The following is a 22,198-nucleotide window of genomic DNA, read 5'->3' as shown; positions in this document are numbered from 1 at the left end:
CTCAACTTGTCCATCTCTCCTTCATGCCCACATGTCCAATCATTAATTCATGAAAGGGCCTGAGGGGCTGCAGTGGGGCAGGACTGACAGGTGAACCAGGTACAAAGCACAGTTTGGTCACACACCACGCACATACACACTGGAATGGCCAAAAGAGGCTGGACTCAATGCACCACAATAGGGTTCAGTTCACAGTCTGACAGTTACTAACTGTGTGTGTGGACAAGCCACACCTCCTTCTGAATATCAGCCCACCCATCTGCCCTGATCATTGTCCTGTGGTTCGTGACCTTCCCTGGCGTTCTTCTCTCTACATCCCCAGTCCTGCATTCCCTATGTCCCTCCAATCTCCCTCTTACACATGAGGGACACACAGATGCTCTCTATTTATATTTATGGACAGAGAAGAGGTTAGTTATCATACTTCCTTGGGCTTTAAAACTTCACTGCTCAAAGTCAGATGAATAGCATTTGCAAACTAATAGTTCAGAGTCATATTTACACAGAGGTTTTAAAGCTTCATTGGAGCTTGAAATCCATTATAAGAAATGTGTTTCTGCATTTCAGTACCAACCAATTTTTAAACACTCTGAGCTACAGAATAAAAAATAAAATCAATACCAACTGCCATTAATTCCACGGGCACTGCCTGAACCATTCCCAACCAGAATCATCTCTGCTGTAAGAAGCTCTGTTAAGTGACAGAAGTCCCCCTCCCCCATGCTGGAAGCCCTAAGCACTCAGCAGGTAGTAATTAGAACAAGACAAGTCCACACACATCAGTGAGCAGCATGTTCACGTGGAACCTAAGCAGGCAGCACACCCTCATCTGCACCACAGAATAACTCTCAAGGGGAGGAGTCTGTTGAGCATGGAGCCCTGGGCATGATGTCAAGGGCCCACTTTATCTCAGGGACAGAAAGAAAGTTGGGGGGGGGGTGGCTGGCTAGTTAGGCCAGCTCTCCTTTGCTGGGCCATTCACCATGGCCAAAGAGCAAGCCCAGTTGGGGGCATCAGGAGGCCCAAACTAAGGATGATTTCAGGCTTCAGGGACAACTACTGCCAGGCTAGGAATTCAAGCTGGGTGTCAGAATGGCTTCAGATAGTGGTCATAGCTGTTCAGAGCAAGAACAGGTGAGGGACAGCCTCTTCCTTTCACATCCCACTCTCACTGCTGCTTCCAGCCACCATTCAATGGAAGAGCTCGGAAGAAAAGCAGCCTCATAGGTACAACTTCCTTTTTCTTTCCATAGCTATTAGGTTGTACCAGTTTTATTTTGGTGTGGCCAAGTTCAGTAGACTGATTCATGGGAAAACTGCAGCTCTGACAATTTAGTGGTTGTGAGTTGCTGGAGAAAATGATGAAAAAATCAGGTCCCTAAACAGAGTCTCCACAGGTGGATGTGAGAAAGCTTGTGCTGTAAAGAATATCTTTTCAAAATGAAGACAGCACGTGTTATGGTTCTGGATGAGCAAATCTGGTGATAATTCGAACACTAGTCTGTGGAATTGGACCTGCATCTCTTAATGGCAGTCAACATAAATTGCTAAAAAATCCTAAGAATCAGTTGACATCATTTTCAGAAACTCACATGTTACTATTTATTACATTGTAGCACCAAAGCTATATTTTACAGGAAGAAAGAAAGAAAGAAAGAAAGAAAGAAAGAAAGAAAGATGAAGAAAAGCAAAGAAAACAAAAGAAGAAAGGAAAGGAAAGGAAAGGAAAGGAAAGGAAAGGAAAGAAGGAAAAGGGAAGGAAGGAAGGAAGGAAAAAAGGAAGGAAAGGGGAAAGGGAGGAAGGGAAGGAAGTGAGGGAGGAAGGAAGAAGTAAAGAAATGAAAAAAAGAAAAGATCTTTTTGGTGGGGAAAGCTTAGTAAAAGTTCTAATTGGAAGCAGACTATTTAGGCAGTGAATTTAAGTGATTTAAAAAATTATAGAGGAAAAAATAGAAATCAACACAGTGTGAAAGTCTAAACATCAGACAGATGTGGTTGAACAGGGTGAGTATGGAGGTTTAATTAAATCTGATCAGTGAAGTGCTTCATACAGATTGTGAAATTACCTCTTTGCTTGGTCTTTAACCATTCCACACTGCTTTGGGTCTCCCCAAATCTAGGACCACTGCAGGACTGAGATGAAGTCAGTGCAGTCTGTTGCTTCTACCTGGTATTACTTGTCGGTCAAAAGTCAGATGCCACAGGCAGCCGTGCAGGGAGGTAGGAGCATAGACTATTCCATAGAACAGGTGTGGGCCTGAGTGCCTGTTCTGCCACCTCCTAGCAAGTCCCTGATATCTCTGAGCCTTTGTCATGGGTCAAATGGGGACAACTTTTACCATATTAGTTACCTACTGCTATGTAACAAACTTGCCCCAAACGAAGCAACTAAACACAATAAACAGTTATTACCTCACAGAGTTTTTGAGGGTTCGGAATTTGGAAATGGCTCAGCTGGGTCATTCTGGCTCAAGGTCTCACTAGGTTGCAGGAGAGATGTTAGTTGGGGCCAGTGTCATCTGATGACTTACAGGAGTGGAAGGAGCTGCTTCTAAAGTAGCTCAGTCATGGAGCGAGTAGGTTGGTGCTGTTGGCAGGAAGCCTCAGTTTCTCTCTCTCGACAGGGCTGCTTGAGTGTCCTCACAACATGGCTGCCTCTTTCCACAGAGCAAGTGATCCAAGAGAGAAAGTGAGGCAGAAGCTATGGTGCCTTTTCTGGCCAGCTTCAGAAGCCACACACATTGCCTTTTCCACAGTATACTATTGGCTACGTGGGTGATCCTTGTTCACTATGGGAGGGGAGCCAAGAGGCCTGAATACCAGGAAATGAGATGCCATCTTGGAGGCTTGCTACTGCATTTGTCAAGTATCTTCATTTTTCAAGTTAGGGTAATGACACCGTAATGTTATTATGAGGAATAAACAAGAAAATGCATATGTAGTGCCTGGCTCTTAGTGAAGCCTGTCCCCTTTCACTAGGATTTAGGCCGACGATAGTCTGGGAGAGAATAATACTATGGGGTACACTCAGTTTAGGCACCACAGGGAGAGTCTAGGAAGTAGGGGAAACTGGGCCTGAGTAGAAATCTGACTAATTACAACCCAAAAGTAATACTTGAGAGTTGGCTCGTCTTAAACTGTGAGGGGCCGTGAACAAAAGAGCCTCTCTGAAGACAGTCCCAATTTCAAATATTTCGATCCATTGTTCATAATAAACCACCAGACTGCCTAAGCGAATGCCAATACTTCAGCACCCGGATAACTTTCCGATTTAACTCTTGCACCTGGAAGTGGCATAAACCAAGTGTCCCAATATGGGCTTGGGAGGGAGGGGAAATGGGCCCCTGAGTGGGGGAGGCAAACATCAAGGCTTGGGACTAGCTAATCAAAACGGTTCACGCGAATTTGAAGGATAAAAGGATTGGGAATATGACAAAGAGGAGAAGGTGGCTAAGGCTAATGGGTTGCACACTCTTACAGGAACAGAACAAAAGCTGGTGAGAGCTGAGGGAGAGTAGGAGGGTCACTGGGGAAATTCCTCAGAGTCAGTGATTGGGGGTTTTGAGCCAGCATCCAAAGGCAGATGTCATGGGGACTCATACTTGGGTGGCTTTAGACATGCTGCCCATGTGGTATTAAGCTGGTTTTAGAACCATCTAACACCCTGACAGACCAAGATTAACATGAAGATTTCTGATCCTTTCCACCTTCTCTGACCTCTCACCAGGGAAAATGCCCCCAAGGAATTCTCTACAACACTGTCCTGACTGCAACAAACCCCTCACCAGGGCCTTTAGGAGCTGGCCCTACCTCACTCCAGACTCTCCCCCACAGCTCCCTGATCTCCAGAAGCACTGGATTCCTTTCTCCTCCCCCAACTTGCCCCTTTGCTCCCATCTCATGATCCTTGCATGGAAGTTCTCTGCCTGGAATGTTCTAGGTGTTTACATGGCTCCTCCTTTGTACCAATCTTGCCACAGCCCCAAAGAGTCCTTTGTTTCCTGCAGCCTATGTGATGGTCCCATCCCACCCCTCACTCCCTGCTAGTCACCAAGGTGACCCTATTTTATTATCCTTGGAGCACTCCTATCTCAAACTACCTTGTTGGTTTATCGTGTGCTTGTTTACCATCAGTCTCCCCTTGACTGGAATATAAGCAGCACAAGGGCACAGGGGCCTGTCCTGCCTTGCAGTCACTTCCCTAAGCACTAGAACTATTGCCCAGTGAATGATCACTGATGGAGTAAGTGACTGGACTGCACTGCACTGGTGCTGTCCAGGGCTGCCCTTTGAGGGATAACGCATCTGGAGTCTCAGGCCTTCCTTGGAAATCCTGGCACAGATCTGGAATGATGGGCATCACGCAGACCCAGAAATGACAGAGAAGGAGGCTCAGCTGCTCTCATGTGCACCAGGCTCAGTGGGAACAGGGCACCAAGGACAGCTGCAGTTGGTACCCCAGGAATTCACAGCATTTTCTTGGGTTATGCACATATGTGGCTCCAAGGCTGGTGACAACACACCTAATGTCAGGATGAGCAAACAATTTCATGAACGACAACCAAAGAACTGAAGGCAAAATGTGTCTGGAAACTCTGAAAGCTCCGGGACCCTTCTTTCTTCTGATGGGGAGAGGACTTTCCTTTCTAACAGTGGCTAAGTGGTTTGACACCAGTCAGCACCACCAGTCAAATGGGTATTCAGACCCCCAAAGGATCTGGTCACAAAGACAAAGTCAAGGGGCACCTGAGTGGTGTGGTTGGTTAAGTGTCCATCTGACTCTTGATTTTTGACTCAGGCCATTATCTCCTGGTTCGTGAGTTTGAACCCCACATCGGTTCTACACTGAGAGCACAGAGCCTGCTTGGGATTCTCTCTCTCCCTCTCTCTCTGCCTCACCCCTATTCACACACACTATCTTTCTCTAAAAAGAAAAAAAAAACTAAAAAACAAACAAACAAACCCCATATACAAAGTCAATTCAAGACTATCTGTGGAGTCCATTAATTTCCATCTCTGGTGGAGCTTGCTTGACACGAGCATTAAAAGCCCACAAACAACCTCAGAAATACCCACTGTGGACCACCCCCTTTCACACTGCTCTTTTCTTTGTAAAAGGAGAGACATTACGGTACCAAAGTTGGAAACATAAAAAGCCAGTATGCATCACCACCCCCCACTGAGTGACCTGGCTCAACAGCTGGGGACCTTCAGTGGGCAGATGCTATAGCTTGGCCAGGAGGGCTCAGACCAAAACCCCATAGAATGTAGGGCCAGGATTCAGTAGGACTAGTGAAATCAGCCCCAATTCTGGCAAAATCAGAGCCAGAGACTTGATTACTTGTAAGGATCCTTTTGCTTCTAAATCTCTCTTGGGGTTCCCAAGGGGAGATGGCAGGGTTTGGCAGTTGTGGCTAGAGGCAAGGGGAAGCCAAGACGGCCAGAAGATGAACCTATCACCTGGGTAAAAGTCAGAGGTTTTCTGCCTCAATTTGGTTCACAACTTTGTGCAGAGAACACTGAGGCTTCTCTCAGGAAGACTCCCGTGGGCCTTCAACCTGGGCCCTGGGCCTTCACAGGTGTTATAGGCAAATCCAAGCCATCCAACGGCTCCAAAACACCTGTGTTTCCAAAAAGGAAACCAGCATCTTCACCAGGAACATCCCTATCCCTGAGCTTTGCCTCCCTGAGTCCAGTAAGAACCCACCTGGTGGACCCTCTCCACCTTTCCTCCTTTTTCCGAAATGCAGTGGACTCCCCTAAAAGAAAGACCATAGGCCAAGGGCACAAAGGGCTGGGCCAACCAGTCAGGGGCAACTCTCATCAATGTGGGACATTGGAAGGGCAAGCCTTCTGCTGTTCTGTGCTGTGGAAGGTCACGGCACTGTAGCCATGGCAATAGAAAGGGCTCTGACATCCATTCCATGCCATGCCACGTTTCAATACCTGCCATAGTCAGAGCATGTACAAATGTAGCTCAGAAGAGTCTATTTATGAAGCAAGACATCATCTTGGTTTTCACTCACAGTCCTCCAAGGTTGTCCATCTCAGCACTTTCTATAAGAAGTTCTAAAACAGAAAGACTTCAAGGAAACCCCATTCATGTAGACACTTCTAGACCAGAGAGAAGAGCTATCTGACATTCTGGGAGGACCTCTCTCTTCAGTCGTGAGACGTGTTTTTCTACGAGCTTCTACCATGAGAGACCTCCCTGCGTTGTTTTGCTCTGCTGGTTTTTGCTCTACTGTGATTAAGGATACAAATTCTAGAACAAGACTGCCTAGTTCTGAATCCCAACTCTGCTATTCCTGGATGTGTGTTCTGGGGCAAATTTCCCCACTTTCCTCTCTGGGCTCAATTTTCTCATCTGTAAAATGAGAAAAATAATAGCTATGCCACGGGGTTGATGGAAGGATTACCTGAGTTAATATAGACATAATTTTGTATTAATTCATATGAAGTCCCAGTAAACATGAGTTGTTCATACTAAAACTGTCTTTAACTGGAAATAAAAATAGAATGTAACTGGAAGCAGAAGAATGGTATATATTGTTAAAAAGCAAAAAAGGAAACGAGGCAAAGACACTATGGGGAGCCTAGAACCCATATTTTTAGCAGCTATGTGTCACAGTGATCAGAGACAGAGCAAGGGAGTGGGAAAAAGAAGATTTACTGTATGATGACCAAGATCTTGACATGATGAAGGCCAGTGGTCTCATGCTATCTAATAACTGATCTAGACCTGAGTCCCCCCACTGGGGACGACTGCATCCAGGATCCTAAATCTAATTTTCCATGCCCCAACTGCAGCCACAGTTTGACCTTGGGGAAAAAAATTCACAAACAAATAAAGCACACCCAAGCCATTTTCTTCCCCAATTTCCTGGAGAGTGGCCGCTCATGTATATCCACTATCAGGAAAGAGAGTTCCCCTCCCTGCTGTGTAAACAGAAGCTGCCCCTTGGTTGAGTCAGGGGGAGGGAAGCCCCAGGGCAACCTCTACTCCATCTTACTTTGCCTGTAAAAGCCAGACATTTGGTACATGAGCTCTCCCGTTGCCCCAAATGGTCTGCATGCTATCTGGAAAGGTTAATGATATTTTTTTTATTTCTCACTTGAAGATTCAGGCTCAGGTCCAGTCTTAAGGTTTCCATTTAAATGCAGAGTGATATTTCCCTTGCAGGAAAGAGCAGATGGATCAGGAGGGCATAAATGTCTTACTTCACATAAATAAAAGGAGAGTGGTCTGGAATAGAAAAGGTTGGACTATAAAAGTGTTTTGCTATATTAAAAAAAAAAGCAAAACAAAATCTACAGAATTTTCCTTGGTTGCTTCCCCATTTTCGAGTTGCAAACTGAGTCCTAGTGACTTCGCAAGTAATGACAGGGCTTGTCGGGATAAAGATGCCCCCATGGTACCGCAGCCTAGTATGATCTGATAAAATATCCAAGCTCTCTCTGGACCCAGGGAAGGTAGGGGAAAGGAAATGATAGAGAATATGGTAGGGATTTCAAAGGTCTTATCTGGCTTCACCACATGCAAGAGCATGACTACCAGCAGTCTATGGAGCTCCCAGGTGTCAGCTGTAAATGCACAAAGACTGAGGTTGATATGAGATGGGCAATGCCATTCAGGACTCAGGTGTCACTGCATCTGAGGTCCTAGAAGGAGCTAATCAGGGCTTTCACCTCAAATGACCCCAAGAGGAATGGTGTCTCTGTAAGACAGCTGGGCTGGGCTGCTCAGGCTGGTTGAGAACGACTGTTAGTGGTGAAAGCTGCCCAGCAAAGTGGCTGGTGAATAACAGATGGCTGATCAGACTTCAAATTAAAAAAAAAATAAAATAAAATCTAACAATGCATTTTGGCCCCCTTACCAGGTTTCTGGACCTGACACACCAGGATAGAATTTAGAATATGCTAGAGGATAGGCTGGCTCTTCTCTGAAAACAAACCCTCATTTCTCATGATTGATTTGGACCCATTTGTATCACCAGGACCCATTTACATGGGTCACGGCAAAAGTCCCGAGTCTTCCATGATTTAGCTCATTCTGTCATCTCCATTTCCAATTTGTCAGCAAATCCTCTTGGTGCTGTCTCCAAAAATATTCTAAATCAAACAACCTCTTCTGATCATCATTACTGCCCCCAATTCAACTCACGCCTCACCACAGGCTGCCTAACTAGATTCCCTGCCACCATCTTGTCTCCACAGGGTGCCTTTTTACTCAGGGTAGTTGGACTAAATCTCCCAAATTACAAAATAGGTCATGTTACTCTATAGCTTACAAACTCCAATGGCTTCCCACCACAATCTGCTTCCACCAGAACTCTCACTCAGCCACACTCCACCTTCACTAGGCTCCAAACGGGCCCTTTCTCTGACCCATGAACATGTCATGCTTTTTGCTGTCTGAACACCCACTCCTCTTCCCCAGATTTCCATGGAGTTTGCCTTCATGACTTGGGGTGCTTTGACACGCTTTTCCTGACCACCCGTCATCTCCTATTCCAATGTACTTCCTTTAAGAACTTCTTGTTTTGTGCTATTACTTGATCATTTATTGCTTTACATTCTCTTTGCCTGTGTTTCCCTACTGGCCTACGAGATCTAGAAAGGCAGGAACCTGTCCAATCTTGTCTACCTCTGTATGCCCTATGCCTGTACATAATAGGCAGTGAATGGAGCCAAGAATGGAAGTCCGCATAAAATCACTAATTAGATCTCACGACTTTGTCTCAAACCCTTCCCAGAGAGTTTCTGCTGTTCCAATCCACTTTGTCTTTGAGGTACTTGGTGGCAAGTTGTGACATTCATCCCTGCATCCGTCTATCCCCCGAACACCTGTCACAGAGTTCCTGAGCGTGTTTGTGCCAACTTATGTGACACATATATCCATACATCTGATCCATATATCCATCCTCCCCCTGCCCCATGTCCAGGGCGGTGTTATCAGTCAGTCACTTACCACAGATCGACTGAGTGCTTACCATATGCAGGGGGCACCCTCAGTACCTCAAATATAGTTGGAAATAGGTGTATCCAGGCTGGACCCTCAGGGAGCTCACACCACACACCATGATTCCCCACTGGCAGAAAAGTGCTTCTCTACGGTTCTGCAGCCTCTTCATGCATCTCATGGTTGCTGGGGATGGTGGTGGTCACTGCATACACCTTTCCTGTTGCCCTTGGCATTGGTGTTTTCTTATTCTACCTTGTGAGGTTAGCAGGCCAGCCTTTTACACTGTCCCAGGGCAAGAGCTGTCTATCTGCTTGAATGGCATGTTCCTTCTGCTCAGAGAGACTCAAATGTTCAAAACAGTGCACAGAACCAGAATCTTCATTTCAGATGATGCCATTTTCTTCATGGAGTGGAACAGAGTAGTATTTTCTCACTCCATAAAATTATCAACACTTACAAAGGTGCTTTCCCTAGAAACCCCTTTCTAAATCCTTCTCTTCTCCCACCTACTCTCTGTGACCCTGAATTTGCTTTATTTTTCTTCCTAGCATTGACCACCACCTGGCATCATATGTCATCTCCTCATTTCACTACCACACCACCTAGGTACCTCAAACTCTATCACTCTATCTGTCCTCTATCTCATCTATCAACCTATTATCTTTGTTGGGTATTTAACATCCCACATCCCACTACTAGAATGTAATTTTTTCACTAGCATCTCTTCTGTGCCCAGACCAGTGCCTGGTACATACTAGGTACTCAGTAAACATTTGTTGCATCAATGAATGAAATTACTGCCCAAAGAAAGAATATAATAAACATTTCCTCCCAGAACACAATCGATGGATTACTACCCTGACTTCAAATTCACAGATGATAATACAAAGAGACAAAACACCTTTAATTAACATCGTTGTGCAGACAAGCTTGGGATTTTAAGTACTGGGTATTCTTGGCATCTGGGACTGGCAATGGCTCATGCCATGGACACACGGCCCACAGCTCCCTGGAACCAAAGCATAAAATCTGTTCTGTTCTGTCATAGCTCATGCAATGCCCTCTGTATATGTGTGTGCGGGGGGGGGGGGGGGGCAGGGAGAGGAGGTGACAAGAGCTAAGACCAGGGTGGACTCTGATGGCCACCTGGCAGAAGGCCTTCTTTGCCCTGCTGCAGATATGCTTTCATGACTTGGTAACATTGTGTTTTCTTTTATCACGGGAAGCTTTCCAGCAACTTTCTGCCTGGGGTGGAATTAGAAGGCCATGATTAGAATTCCTCACCTCCCCTAGGGCTGTCTGCAGGCTCTGGCTGTGAATAAAGGGCAAGTGTCTTTAAGGGGGTCTCTGTGCCAAGTGCCGGGGTGCCTGGGCCCCCCTGGAGCTTTCATGGAGTCCAAGTGTGGGTGCCCAGACCCAAGATGCCGGAGTCTTCCAGAAGAATATAAGCTCAGCAGACACCACATACACATTACATGTGGGGGTGAGGGAGCATGTGAGGGTCCCTTGAGGGCTAGTGTGGATGGCTGTAATATGGAGGGAGGGTGAGGCTCAGGCTAAATCTGCTCTCTGAGCTGGGCCAGAGAGACAACTAGTCACTTCGGTGCTGCTGCCTGGACCCCTGCAGCCCTAAAAGCCTCTCAAATTACTGGTTCTGTGACGGACATTGCCTAGCCTCTCAGAGTCTCAGTTTCCTCTTTTCTAAAAACAGTGTCCTCGGGACAGGGCTGTTGTGAGGATGAAGGGCGTTACTATAGGCAAAGTGGTGAGAACAGTGCCTGGCACAGAGTAAGGACTAAAGAGAAATACTACCTAAAACAAGCATCTGCCTGTCAGACAGACTTTTGTCTTCCCTGCATTCATCCTCAGTCAACCCCAGGTTCAGCTGCTGGTTGGGAAAAAGGACCTATAAACTGTCTGCTCACAGTTTATATCTCTTTCTGTGATGTCACTAAGGGGTAGCCTGCTCTGGTTCAATGTGGCACCAGCCCACAGGGTAGATTCCTGCTAAGAGCCCCACATGTCCACCCCAGGAAGCAGTGTGGGGGACGTCGTATCCACTTGGGCAAGAGCATGAAAAGAAATGTTATTTGTGCCTAAAAGATGGACTCTGTTCATGGGGTGGTGCCCAGCTGTGATGGCTGTAAGGTTCTGGTCTCCTTGTAAGTTGAAAGTCTTTGCCAACACTGAGAACAGTCCTCCCAAGGAGGTAACCAGCAACCTGAAACCCCATCCCCTTTGCTCACTTTCAAGGAGCTACGTGAGACTTAATTACATGAGAGGAATGTTCAGCCCCGGCTACCAGAGACTCCCATTTTCCTCCTCACATTTCTGGAATGATGTGTCTCAGATCTCAGTGACTGCTATGCACAGTAAGGCTGGATGAAGGGAGGTGACCTTAGCATTTTTTGCCACACACCCAAGGAGTACTGTTTCTGAGTACATCTCTTGTAAACCCACATGAAAGCAACAAAATAAAATATTGCCATGATCACTTTAAATCATGTCTAATGGCCTTACTCTCTGTTGATTTGGAAATGGAAATGAATTGGACAGAACGACTCAGAGGGGAAGTCAAATGAGATGGTTAGAGGGTCCAGTGACAGAAGTGACAGTGACAGAAGAGGACAAAAACTCCAATCAAAAAATTGGGCAAAGATTTGAACAAAGTCCCCATCAAAGAAGATACTGGATGGAAAGCAAGCATGTGAAAAGATGCCCAACACCATGACTCATCAGGAAGATGCAAACTAAAGCCAACCACACTCACTAGAATGGCTAAAACCGAAATAAAGCAAAACCAGCAACACCAAGTGCTGGTGATGATAAGGAGCATTTGGAGTCTCACATACTGCGGGGAATACAAAATGGTGCAGTCACTCTGAAAAACTGCTGGCACTTTCTTGCAAACATACTCACCACACAACCCAGCAATCCCACAACTAAGTGATCTGCCCGAAAGGAATGTGTTCACACAAAGACCCGTGATGGTCTCTGTTCACAACACAGAGACCTGTGTTCACACACAAAGACCTGTGATGGGCCTGGGCATTTTATCATTTGTGCTACACCAGCCAAGGGAAAGCAACCATTGACACAGGCTTTGTGCAGGAGACATTTATCTGCTTTGTATGATAATCAGGGTCCAAAAGCTATGTATTTGGGGTGGAACTCATCACATTCTTAGCTCTGGGCAGAAGAAGAAAATGGGTGTGTGGTTCTTGATTAACCTAAGCCAATTGGTTACTCTAGTTCCTTTGCCACAGTGGCTGGTTCAGGGATGGTCAGGTGACCCAAGGTGGCCCAATCAGATTTTTGCTTGATCATGCCAGGTGGAGGATGAGAGGTAGGGTGGCGGGGGAGACGTTCTCTTTCTCTCCCTGTCAATGTGGTGTGTGTATGTGAGTCGTGAAACTGCTATAGTCCTCTGCCATGAAGGATAGTCTGATGAAGGAGTCAGAGAAGGTTAGTGATAAGAGAATCACAGAAAATGGGCTGGAGCCCTGAGACTACGATGCCTGATGTCCATTTTCCTCTGTATTTTTTAGAGACACCAATAAATTCCCTTCATTTAATAGAGCAGTTAGAGGTGCTTTGTTGTTGTGGTTGTTGTTACCTGAAACTGAAAGCCTCTTAACTCAGCTAAATGTGGGTCCAAGAATAGATCTGACTTCAGGAGGACATTGCAAGGAAGCAGAACAAGCCAGAGACAGGTGTTGTAAGCCCAAGTCAAAGCTAACAAAGAGATCTGGGTTGAGGATGCAGAGGCCATCCAGACGGAGCAGTGCAGAGCTGGGTGGGTAATATTAATGGAACTCTAGGCCAGGAACAAGTGTGTGTCAAGGGAAGATTATTACCCGGCCTTGAAGGGAAAGTGGGGAATGGCCAGGGAAAACAAATGGCCAAGAGACAGTGAGGGCAGCCAGTTACAGGACTGGGGCATCAAGGGAGGGGGGACAGTTCATGCCACCTGGGCCAACTGCCCAGTGAAGGCTGCCTCTTGCCCAAGGCCAACCTCGGTCTGAGATGTGAGTTGAGCTGAGCCTGCAGGTGGGGCGCAAGCAGGCACATCTGCTCTTCTGATTTCAGTTGGTCTCAACTAGGGCTGAGGATGTCTTCTAGCAAGCTCTTCCTGAGGCAGGTGGCCATCAGGTGTCACTGGAAGAAACTCATATTTTACTGGAATGTGATAGATCCAGTGACTGCTCCAGACAGACCTGACCCTACCTGTGGTGACTCCCGCCCCACAAATTTTCCTCTCCTACTCACTGAATCAAATATTAAAGCATCCTGCCTTCAGGTGAGGCCTTCACCAGCACCCTCCAGTACTCCATGGACTACTCATTCTCCCTCGTGCACTTTCATCTCCCTTTCTGGGGTAAATGACAGACCTCCAGCCCCTGTTTTCAGGAATGTGTGTGTGTGTGTGTGTGTGTGTGTGTGTGTAGGGGGGTTTCAGCCTCAGTCCCCCAGCCCTGAGTCCCTGTTCTCAGTCCCCCAGCCTCTTGTGGAATCAGAACTGGAACATGATAAGATGTGTCGGGTTTTGTCTAGAGAACAATAAGCTAAAAACTAAGGTGTCCAGGGTAAACCAGGGTGGTCTGTGGGCTTCTCACTGTGTTTATTAGCTAGAATCCTCTGTTTTGTGAAAGTGAAAGTCAGGCGGTAGATGATGCCATCTGATTATAAGAGAAGCTTCTAGCTGAGTACTGGTTGGGCTCACCCATCCCGGACCATCACCATTGTGCTGACGGGTCCATTCTTTGCATTGCCCCCAGCTCCTACACTCCACACTTCTAAAGAACACATAAATGCTAGAAATCATCATAATAATGCAATAACAACATCTGGGAGTTTTAAGTCCTAGGCTCCCCATGAAGAAAGAGAATGGATTTTACAGGCAGCAGATCTGGGCTCCAACCACACTTCACCACCTCAAGGTAGCCTCTCCTGTACCTGGGTACCTGCTTCCTTGCTGTAAATGAGGACGATACAGTCTTAAAATGTCACAGGTGTATTTCTACGAATATTTATAAGGCACATTGTAGTGCCTGCATGCTTAAAAAATGATGGCTGGGATTGGTTTCTTTTTGATAAACAGTTTTGATCTGGGTTTTTAATTTTTTTTCCATTTCTCTGCTGAAATTACCCATCCATTCATTTATTTTTCCCATCTGTCCCCATTTAAGATAGATGTTTTAAATTCTTTTCTACTAATTCTTGTATCTATATCATCTGCGGCTTGTTTCTGCTGCTGCTTTCCGTGGTTATGAGCCCTATTCCTGCCTCCTCACAGGCTTTGGATTTTATTATTGCATCCTGGAAATTATATACAGAAGAAGGGTGAGAACTGAAGAATACTACTGATGTTTCCCCTCCCAGAAATTTCATGTCTGCTCTCACTGGTAAGCTAAAGCAAGGAGGTGATTATTCAGATCTCATTTGATGGGGACTGAGTGGTGGGCCACCTGTGGTCTGCCCTACCTCCCACCCCCAGCTTCTGAAGGAAGGGCTAGTCTCCTAGTTCTCAGGGTTGGATTTCGGATTCCTCGATTTCGGGTATTGGGAGAATGTGAGAGACGGTGAAGATAGGATGGTTTCTTTCTGCTTCTCAGTCCTGCCTTCACTTCTGTTTTCCCAGAAAATTTGGGGTGGGGTGGAGAGGATCAGTGTCCTCTGTCGAGCAAATTATTATTGTTTGTGACAGTCTTCGTATGTGACAAACTCCAGGACATCCCAGCTGTCTCCGGCACTGCCAGTAGCTCAGTTGGCTTATCTCCACCTGGCAAAGTTCTGGATCTTCACAGCCGTCTGTCCTCCCTGCATCCAGACCTGCCAGGACTCAGCTCTCTTACAAAGGGCTCCTCTCTCTGGAAAACAGTTCATCAAGTCTCTCCTGCCTCCATTACTCTCTGATATCCTATATACAAGTATGATTTTTGTATTATCCAGACTGCTTTTTGGTGTTCCCATGGGAGCTAAGGCCTTCTGCGTCCTAACTGGAAGCAGCAAGTACCTAGAATGGTAGTTGTTATTTTTAACACTAGAGGAAATTCCCTAAATGCAGGATGTCCTGGCCTTGAACTCTTAATAGTCAGCCTAATGTTAAAGCTTGTGTTTCATCCAGGGGAGCTGAGAATGAGACCCTGCAGGTGGTTTATTTTTAAAGGCTTAGTCAAGTTTGTAGCAAATGCTTTATGAGTTCACTCCTGTCTCCCTACTTTTACCATTTTGGGTCCTTCTAGGGCCCAGCCTCTAGGCCTCTTAGCTTGGGGGTTTTCCCTGGGCTCCAAAGTCCATCCTGCCCATGTCCAGCAGAAGCAGTCTTTACCAACGATTGGCGGAGGTTGGTGGATAAATGCCCCAGCTCCCTCCCCCTTGGGTTGGATACCTCAGGGACCTGTGTTCCATACAGTCATCCATTCCCCCAGAAGTAAATCCCAGCTGCTTACAGTGGTAACTTACTTGGTAACACACTTTTCTTGGCTACTTTGTCTTCTTAGTCTCACTTCCTTCTGTCTGGCATGTCTTGGGATCCCCTTTCAGATAAACTACCTGCCTTTGAATCATTGCTCAGATTCTCCTGCAGAAACCCAACTGAAGGCAGGTGTCAAGTCAAATATGCAACCTCTGGGTGCTGCTTGGGTTTGCGCATGGGGGCCAGCATGGACAGGGCGTTAACAGAGAAAGGTGAAATCAGCGAAGGTTAGATGGACCTCGCAGGAGAACAGCAGGCACATTTCGAGAATACAAGGAGGGCTGATGCTGGAATTCTTTATTATAAACCGGAGCCATGTGCCAGCCTGGAATAACCGGAATATGAGCGTCCTAATTTGGGATGCACTTAAACTGTTTACTCTCTGTGGTTTTGTCTTTAAAGCCTAACATGCTCCGGATGGTGGATTTAAATTCATAAGTACATTGTTTCACAAAACTGGCATGAAGTTCTTGCAACACAATATGCAAAATGCATTAGTATGTTGCATCCAGAGCTTAGTGTTCTCGCTCTTATTATGTTTTGTTTTTAAATAAAGAAAACTTGTAGGACCACAGCCCTGTAAATGTCTTGTGGGGATGCCAACAACCGCTCTATAAACCACTCTCGCAGAAGCAATTTTCCTCTTGTCCCACAAAACTCCCCAAAGCACCTTAGGCGAACACCAAAGCACTGGGTATGTTTGCAAACTGCAAATACGGCAGACATTTAATTACATCGAATTCATCAGAACCCTAATTGAGACAGGAACTCAAACCTTACTGCTTAATTACTTGGATTTCAGAGGAGTAACAGACTTGGACATGAGCAGCCCTTCAGGCCGGAATACATTAGAAAGAGGCCCACGGGCACTGGCGGGGAGTTCTCCCAGCCAAATGAAAGTGTGGAGCCACATAAATAACCATGCTAAGTGAGACCCATGACTGGATTTATTAATCAGTTCAATCCCCAATATCCAGCCCTTGCTGTAATGTTCCGCTGCACTGGCTGCATCACCTGGGAATGTTTGTTTCTCAATATGTAAGGGAATGTTCATTTCTCACAGTTTTTCTTTCCCTCCCGCTGATCAGACAGCACAGGGACGAGGACCAGTCCTCTGAGATCGCTCTTTGATCAACATCTCTTCATTTTGGTTTTCGTGTAGAAGACCTTCTCCTTGACCTTCCCTTCCTTCCCTACCTGGTATCCCATGGCTGTTCCACTAGCTAGTTGATCCCATCAACTTCTCAGCCAAATTATCATAGTGACATAAGGTGGGATTTGGAGGTGAGGACCCCATGGCTCTTCTGAGAGCTGATAATGGTGTCTTTTATTGAGCATTTACCATGTGGGCCGACTCCTGCTTAATGATGAACATGTGAACGTTTCATCCTTATGGTGATGCTAGGTGGTAGGTGGGCTTACACCCACCCGCTCCATAGATTTGAAAACACGCTCAGAGGAGCGATAAAGTCACTTCTCCAAGATTTCACAGCCAGCAAATGGCAGCGTCAGGATTCAAACCCTGGTCAGTCCTGTTCCTGGGCCCACGTTCTTTCTAAAACAGAATTCTTCTCCCTCTGCGAAGACTTCAGGGACTCCACAAACTCCTAAGGAAGAGAGGTGGATTGTCTCAGCAACCTCCAAGTGGGGAGGAGACAAGAAAAAGCAGAAGGAGGTGCCAGCACCCAGAATCATCATGTGGGCTACAAGGTTGTGGTGGGTTCTTCTCTCCATGATGGTGCAGGGTTGTGAGACGAGCTTGGCAAAGACCTTCCAGAGGGAGTAAAGTGACTGATACCAGCACATGCTAAAGTTCAGGAAGCAATCTGCCTTCTAAGCAGGCATCCTAACCAAGCCAGTGATTAACTGCATTGCTAATAAGTTATGAATACAAGTGAATCCAAGCCACTTCATATGTAATTAGTTGCATGGCATTTACTAGATACTTCCCAGTCACTTGTTTCATTTCTTTACGTTGCTTCTCCCCCTTTGGGCTTGCCTTTCCATCAGGCGGCAGGTACAAATGACTAATGAACTAATGACAACACGAATAACGGCCAGCCTAATGATCATACTGCTAATGGTGACAATGCTAATTAAGAGAGTGTGAATGGCAACAGCTTCTTCTGCAGGATGTGACTATTCATCTCCGGAGGGCAACAAGAAGACGGCGGACACAGACGAGATCCAGGGAAGTGCAAACAGCACTGAAGGCGTGGATGGAGACTCGTTTTTTTTTTTTTTTTTTTTTTTTTTTGGGTGATTTTTTTTTTTTGCACTAACTATATTTATAAGAGGTCTAAAAAGCATCATATTGTGGGTCCACAGAATCTAAGGTCAGACATGATGGATCAAAAGGATGAGAAAAAAGAACATGTCAGTCTATGAAGTTGGGGAGAGCTCAATCACCACGTGTGGACACAGCTGTCCAGGAGCTCCAGAAGTACCCTTCACTTGGGGGCTCTGGAGCTAATTCCTGATGAGATTGACGTGTCCCTCTGCCTGTCACCCACAAGCAGCAAGCCCACTAGGCAACCTGGACAAATCATTGGCATGAAATGACGGCAGTTAGAAACAGGCAGTGGAGAACAGCAATGCTGTGCCATGGGCCTCCTGCAGAGGCTCTCCAGTCTGCATTAGAGAGATGGGCAGGGTGGGAGCCCCTCGCCGTCTGACTAGACAACAGAGGGGCCTCAGAAAGGGTGTGAAAGAAGGTTCAAAGGATTGTTCCTTAGCCCTTCAAACCAGCCCACCACCTCCAGTAGAGCCTGTGGCCCCCACAGTGAGGCAGCTGGTTAGCATCACCAAGCTCCTCAAGCAGAGTGCCGTCAATGGGCTTCTTGAAGGTGCTTTTCCTAGAAGATGTTTAAAGTGTGTTTGGGCAGAGCTCAGGATCTTGCTGTTCCTGAACAAAATTCCTAGGAGGGAACTAGGACAGCGAAGCTGGCAGACCCTTGGGAGCTGTGGCACTGTCCCAACTGCCAGAGAGCCTCGCACTTGGCTGACTTCTTGGGTGTCTTCCCAAGGCTTTCCAAAACAGATACCAGACCCCATGACACTCCCTGGAGTGGAACAGTCTCCAAAGATAAAATGCAGGCATGCAAAGCCCCTTGTGACGCCAAAAGCAAGCTAAGTCAACATGTAAATAAATTGCTTGATGGCTATAGCAAAACTGTCCTATGCTGTGATGACAGCAAATGGTTTTAGCAGAAAAAAAACTATCATTTCCCGTCTCTGTCTCTCTCTCTCCCTTCCCCAACTTTTATTTACTCTATTGCCATGGAGTCAAAGCCATACCTTAAATTGTTTTAGGTCATTCCAGTTCAGATCGTGACATTCAAAATGAGTTTGACACATTCAGATTTATAGCCTGCACCTTCAGGCTGGTTAATTACTTATGTGGATCTGGGTGCTCTCTACTCCATCAACATGGAGACCAAATAATGGTGCCTGACACTTTCCAGTTCAAGTTGGGCCAGCCTCCTGGCATGAGACCCAACGTTACTGCTGCCCGAGACCACTGGCCCCTGTGTTGGTGGTGCTCCAGCAAGACAGACCCGTGCCTCGCCTCCGTGCTGTCCCCTCCAACCCCATGCCACCTTCTGCTGTCAGTCTTACCTGCCCAGCAAAGAGCCCGCAGACACCAATGATGCACAGGATATTGAACACTGCAGAGCCCACGATGGTCCCAACTCCCACGTCACCCTTGGTGATGAAGACCCCTGAAAGAGACCTGATGTCAGCCTGGCTGTTGTGGCTGGTTCAATTCTGATGTGGGTGTGGGGGAGTTTTCAGAAGTGCTAGACTGTTCTCAGGGTCCATAGAAAATAGCCAAGCGGGGGAGAGAGTTTTAAAATCTGCATTAGGGACTCTTCCACAGGCCCATGGCCACAGGATCTGGGACACCTTCATGCAAAGTGAAAGCATCACTTCAAAAAAATAACAGCAAACACAGTGGGTGGGAAGGGGGTGTTCTGCTCCTTGGGGTCTTGAGATTCTTATCTCTTATTAGCCAACCCACTGGAAGGCTGTCTGTCCCCACAGCCCTTGTCCTTAAGAGAAGGCAGGGCTGAGATGTCCCTGGGTCATCACCTACCTATGACGGATGTGAACAGCTCTGGGGCTGAACTCCCTGCTGCCATGAACGTGGCTCCAGCTACATCTTCACTGAGGTGCAGGCGCTACAGAGGAGCAAGGACAAAGCATAGATGAGTCGGGATTCCCCTGGGAACAGAGGCCACCAATGACTCCCAAGGTCTCAAGCTCAGGTCCTCCCATCCATCCTGAGCTTGGTTTTTCCTGCACATCCCCTGCTGGGCCACACCTCCTCTGGCCGTCCTCCTCAAGGGGACAGGATGAGGGAGGGGGCTGCATGTTTCTGTGAGTTAAAGGCTCTTGACAAGATCTAAGAATTTCTAACCTAGAAGCCCCCAGTTCTGTGCAAGTAACAGGGGGTATAGGGTGGGCTGATGTGAGGTATGGTGGGCATCTGCCTCCTTTCTAAAGGGTATGCCACCCACCTCCCACCATGTTGCCAAGTATCCTTATTGCTTAAGAGATGGCCAAATCCACATTTTTATGCAAAAAAATTGATTTGTTTCAATACCATGCCTCTCTCGGGCTAAAATGAGGCTCATGGCAATCAGCTTGCAAGTCTTGATTCTAGAAGGATACAGCAGCTTTGGGGGTGGAGGGGTCACCCTCCTGAAACCCATCCTTCATCATTAATGCAGTCTTGAAGCCCTGAGGTAGGGACAATGCGGGGTGGCGTTGAGGCTGGGTGGGAAGAATGATAACCTGCCAAGATGTCCTATACAATCACTGTCTGTTAATCCAAAAAGTGATTTGCAAGAAGACAAGAAAAATATATATTAGAGGCTGGTTTAGCCTTTCTGCATTCCATCATGACCCAGAATGTTAGCGGCTGGCTGTCAGTAAATAGCCAGTTCTCTCTTGGGTCCCATCTAGGAGATGCTAGTCAGTCCCTCTTCGCACCGGCACGGACAGCTGCACTTCCCTGCTTAGCCATGGAGGGGCAGCATGGGCTCGGCCTAGGCCACTGGCTCCACTGGCCAGCAACAGGCTGCAGTAGGGGCCCTAATGGAGCACTGTGATCTGGAATCCTGGGGATCCCTCGCTCGGGACTGAACAGCTCCGCCGCACATGGGGTTCTGAGAAGAGTATAAGATGGAGGTACTGATACCTCAAGCTGAAAGGTGTGGCTGTGAGGGGTGCAGGTGAGTCCCCAAGGCAGGGAGTTCCGGAAGGTAACTTAACACAGAGCTCACGCCACGTGGTGGTCTGCCAAGACTTGCCATGAGCCTGAGCCTGGTACTGCTGTGTCCATTACAGCTCAGAGCCCCTGCTGGGGCATTAACTGTGGAGTCCACACCTTGAGCTCACCTCCGGTTCCTGTCTCTCTCATCCACTGAGTTTGCGTCTTCCTCCAGGTCTCCTTCCATCTCCCCCTCTTTTATCCCTAATTCACCTGGGCCCTGGCAACATCTCTCTGGATGCTTAGAATCATCAGCTAGGGGTGCGAGATCTTCTGCCTCTGGATGCCTCTATCCATCAAAAGCCTTCCCAGCTCCCTCCTGAGCCCTGGTAACTATTGATGCCCCAGCCTCACATTCCTCAGGATTCTCCATGTGCCGATTCCAGCCCTGGGTTCTCCTCTCTTGGTCCTGGGGCTCAGACTCTTCTTTGCACAAATCCTTCCTTGAAAGGTGTTGCCTCCAAATGTGAAAAATCCCTCCAAGGGCTGCTCCAGTACTGCTCCCTGCACAAGCCCTTTCCTGATCCCCGTGGCCCAATCAAGCTCCCCCTCCCCTTTCCTCTCTCTGTACTTTCCAACTTCCCAGCACTTCCTCCAGCACTCCCGGTTTGTATCACCCTGGAGCTGCTCTGCGCCCCACAGCCGTGGATGGCAAGGACCATGCTGTATTTCATCTCATTTCCTTCCCCAGGGGGTGTGCTTGCCAGTGCTATGGATTTCATCTCTCCTGAGTAGAAAACATTCTGACAAGAATATGTACATTTCTAGAACAGGCTCTTAAATCTGCTGTAAAAAAAAAAGTCATGTGGGAAAGAGACTACTCTTCTGTGCATAATGAATAGAGCACCAAGTGGTGGTATTTCAGAGATCACAAATGACCCCAGTTACAGGTGCGCTTCCTCTCCTGCTACATAAGGTGACCTGTATTCCGGTTACATCACTTTGGACAAAGGACTTCCACACGTGCCCTCTGTCCATCTAAGATGCAACCTTATCATTTCCTTCTACTTCTACCGAATAAAGGAACCACTCCCAGGGCCCCTCCAGGGTTCCTGTGGAAAGATTCTCTTTTATTTATTTGTTTATTTGTTTGTTTATTTATTTATTTATTTATTCAGTACAAAAACCAAAGAGACTTTCAGGATGTAGAAGAAGCTACTTAAGTTATTGGTCTCGAAGTGTGGTTTCCGGACCAACAGCCTCAGCATCCACCTGGGAACTTAACAGAAATGCAACTTGTGTCCTCTGCTGCCCCCCTCCCCACCCCCCGCCCTCCAAGAACTAATGAATCAGACACATGGGCGGGGAGGGAAGGGGAAGGATGACAAAGTCTGAGAACGACATGAAGAAACGAGTCCCAGATGGGAGGTGTGTCTGGGAGAGATCCTTTCTGAAAACAGGATTCTGAATTAAAAATAAAATAAAGTGGAAAGCTTCCAGATAAAGGAAACTACATTTCAGAACAGACAAGGAAATGAAA

At 47.0% G+C, this 22,198-nt stretch overlaps 1 protein-coding gene across 2 annotated transcripts in view; it reads right to left on the bottom strand.

The window, feature by feature from the left end:
* The window catches only part of SLC24A3 (solute carrier family 24 member 3), a 480,576-nt gene that overhangs the window by 114,898 nt on the left and 343,480 nt on the right, over positions 1-22,198 (bottom strand). For both annotated transcript variants that reach the window (XM_049651202.1, XM_049651201.1), the window contains exons 5-6: positions 19,540-19,624; positions 19,062-19,165 (exon numbers count right to left, since the gene is read on the bottom strand). In XM_049651202.1, the coding sequence (XP_049507159.1) occupies positions 19,062-19,165; positions 19,540-19,624 (189 nt within the window). The remainder of the gene's footprint in view (positions 1-19,061; positions 19,166-19,539; positions 19,625-22,198) is intronic.

This window comes from Panthera uncia (genome assembly GCF_023721935.1).
Source record: "Panthera uncia isolate 11264 chromosome A3 unlocalized genomic scaffold, Puncia_PCG_1.0 HiC_scaffold_11, whole genome shotgun sequence".
Lineage (NCBI taxonomy): Eukaryota > Metazoa > Chordata > Mammalia > Carnivora > Felidae > Panthera > Panthera uncia.
The sequence above is the reverse complement of the archived record's forward strand: the minus strand, read 5'-3'. Positions and strand labels throughout refer to the sequence as shown.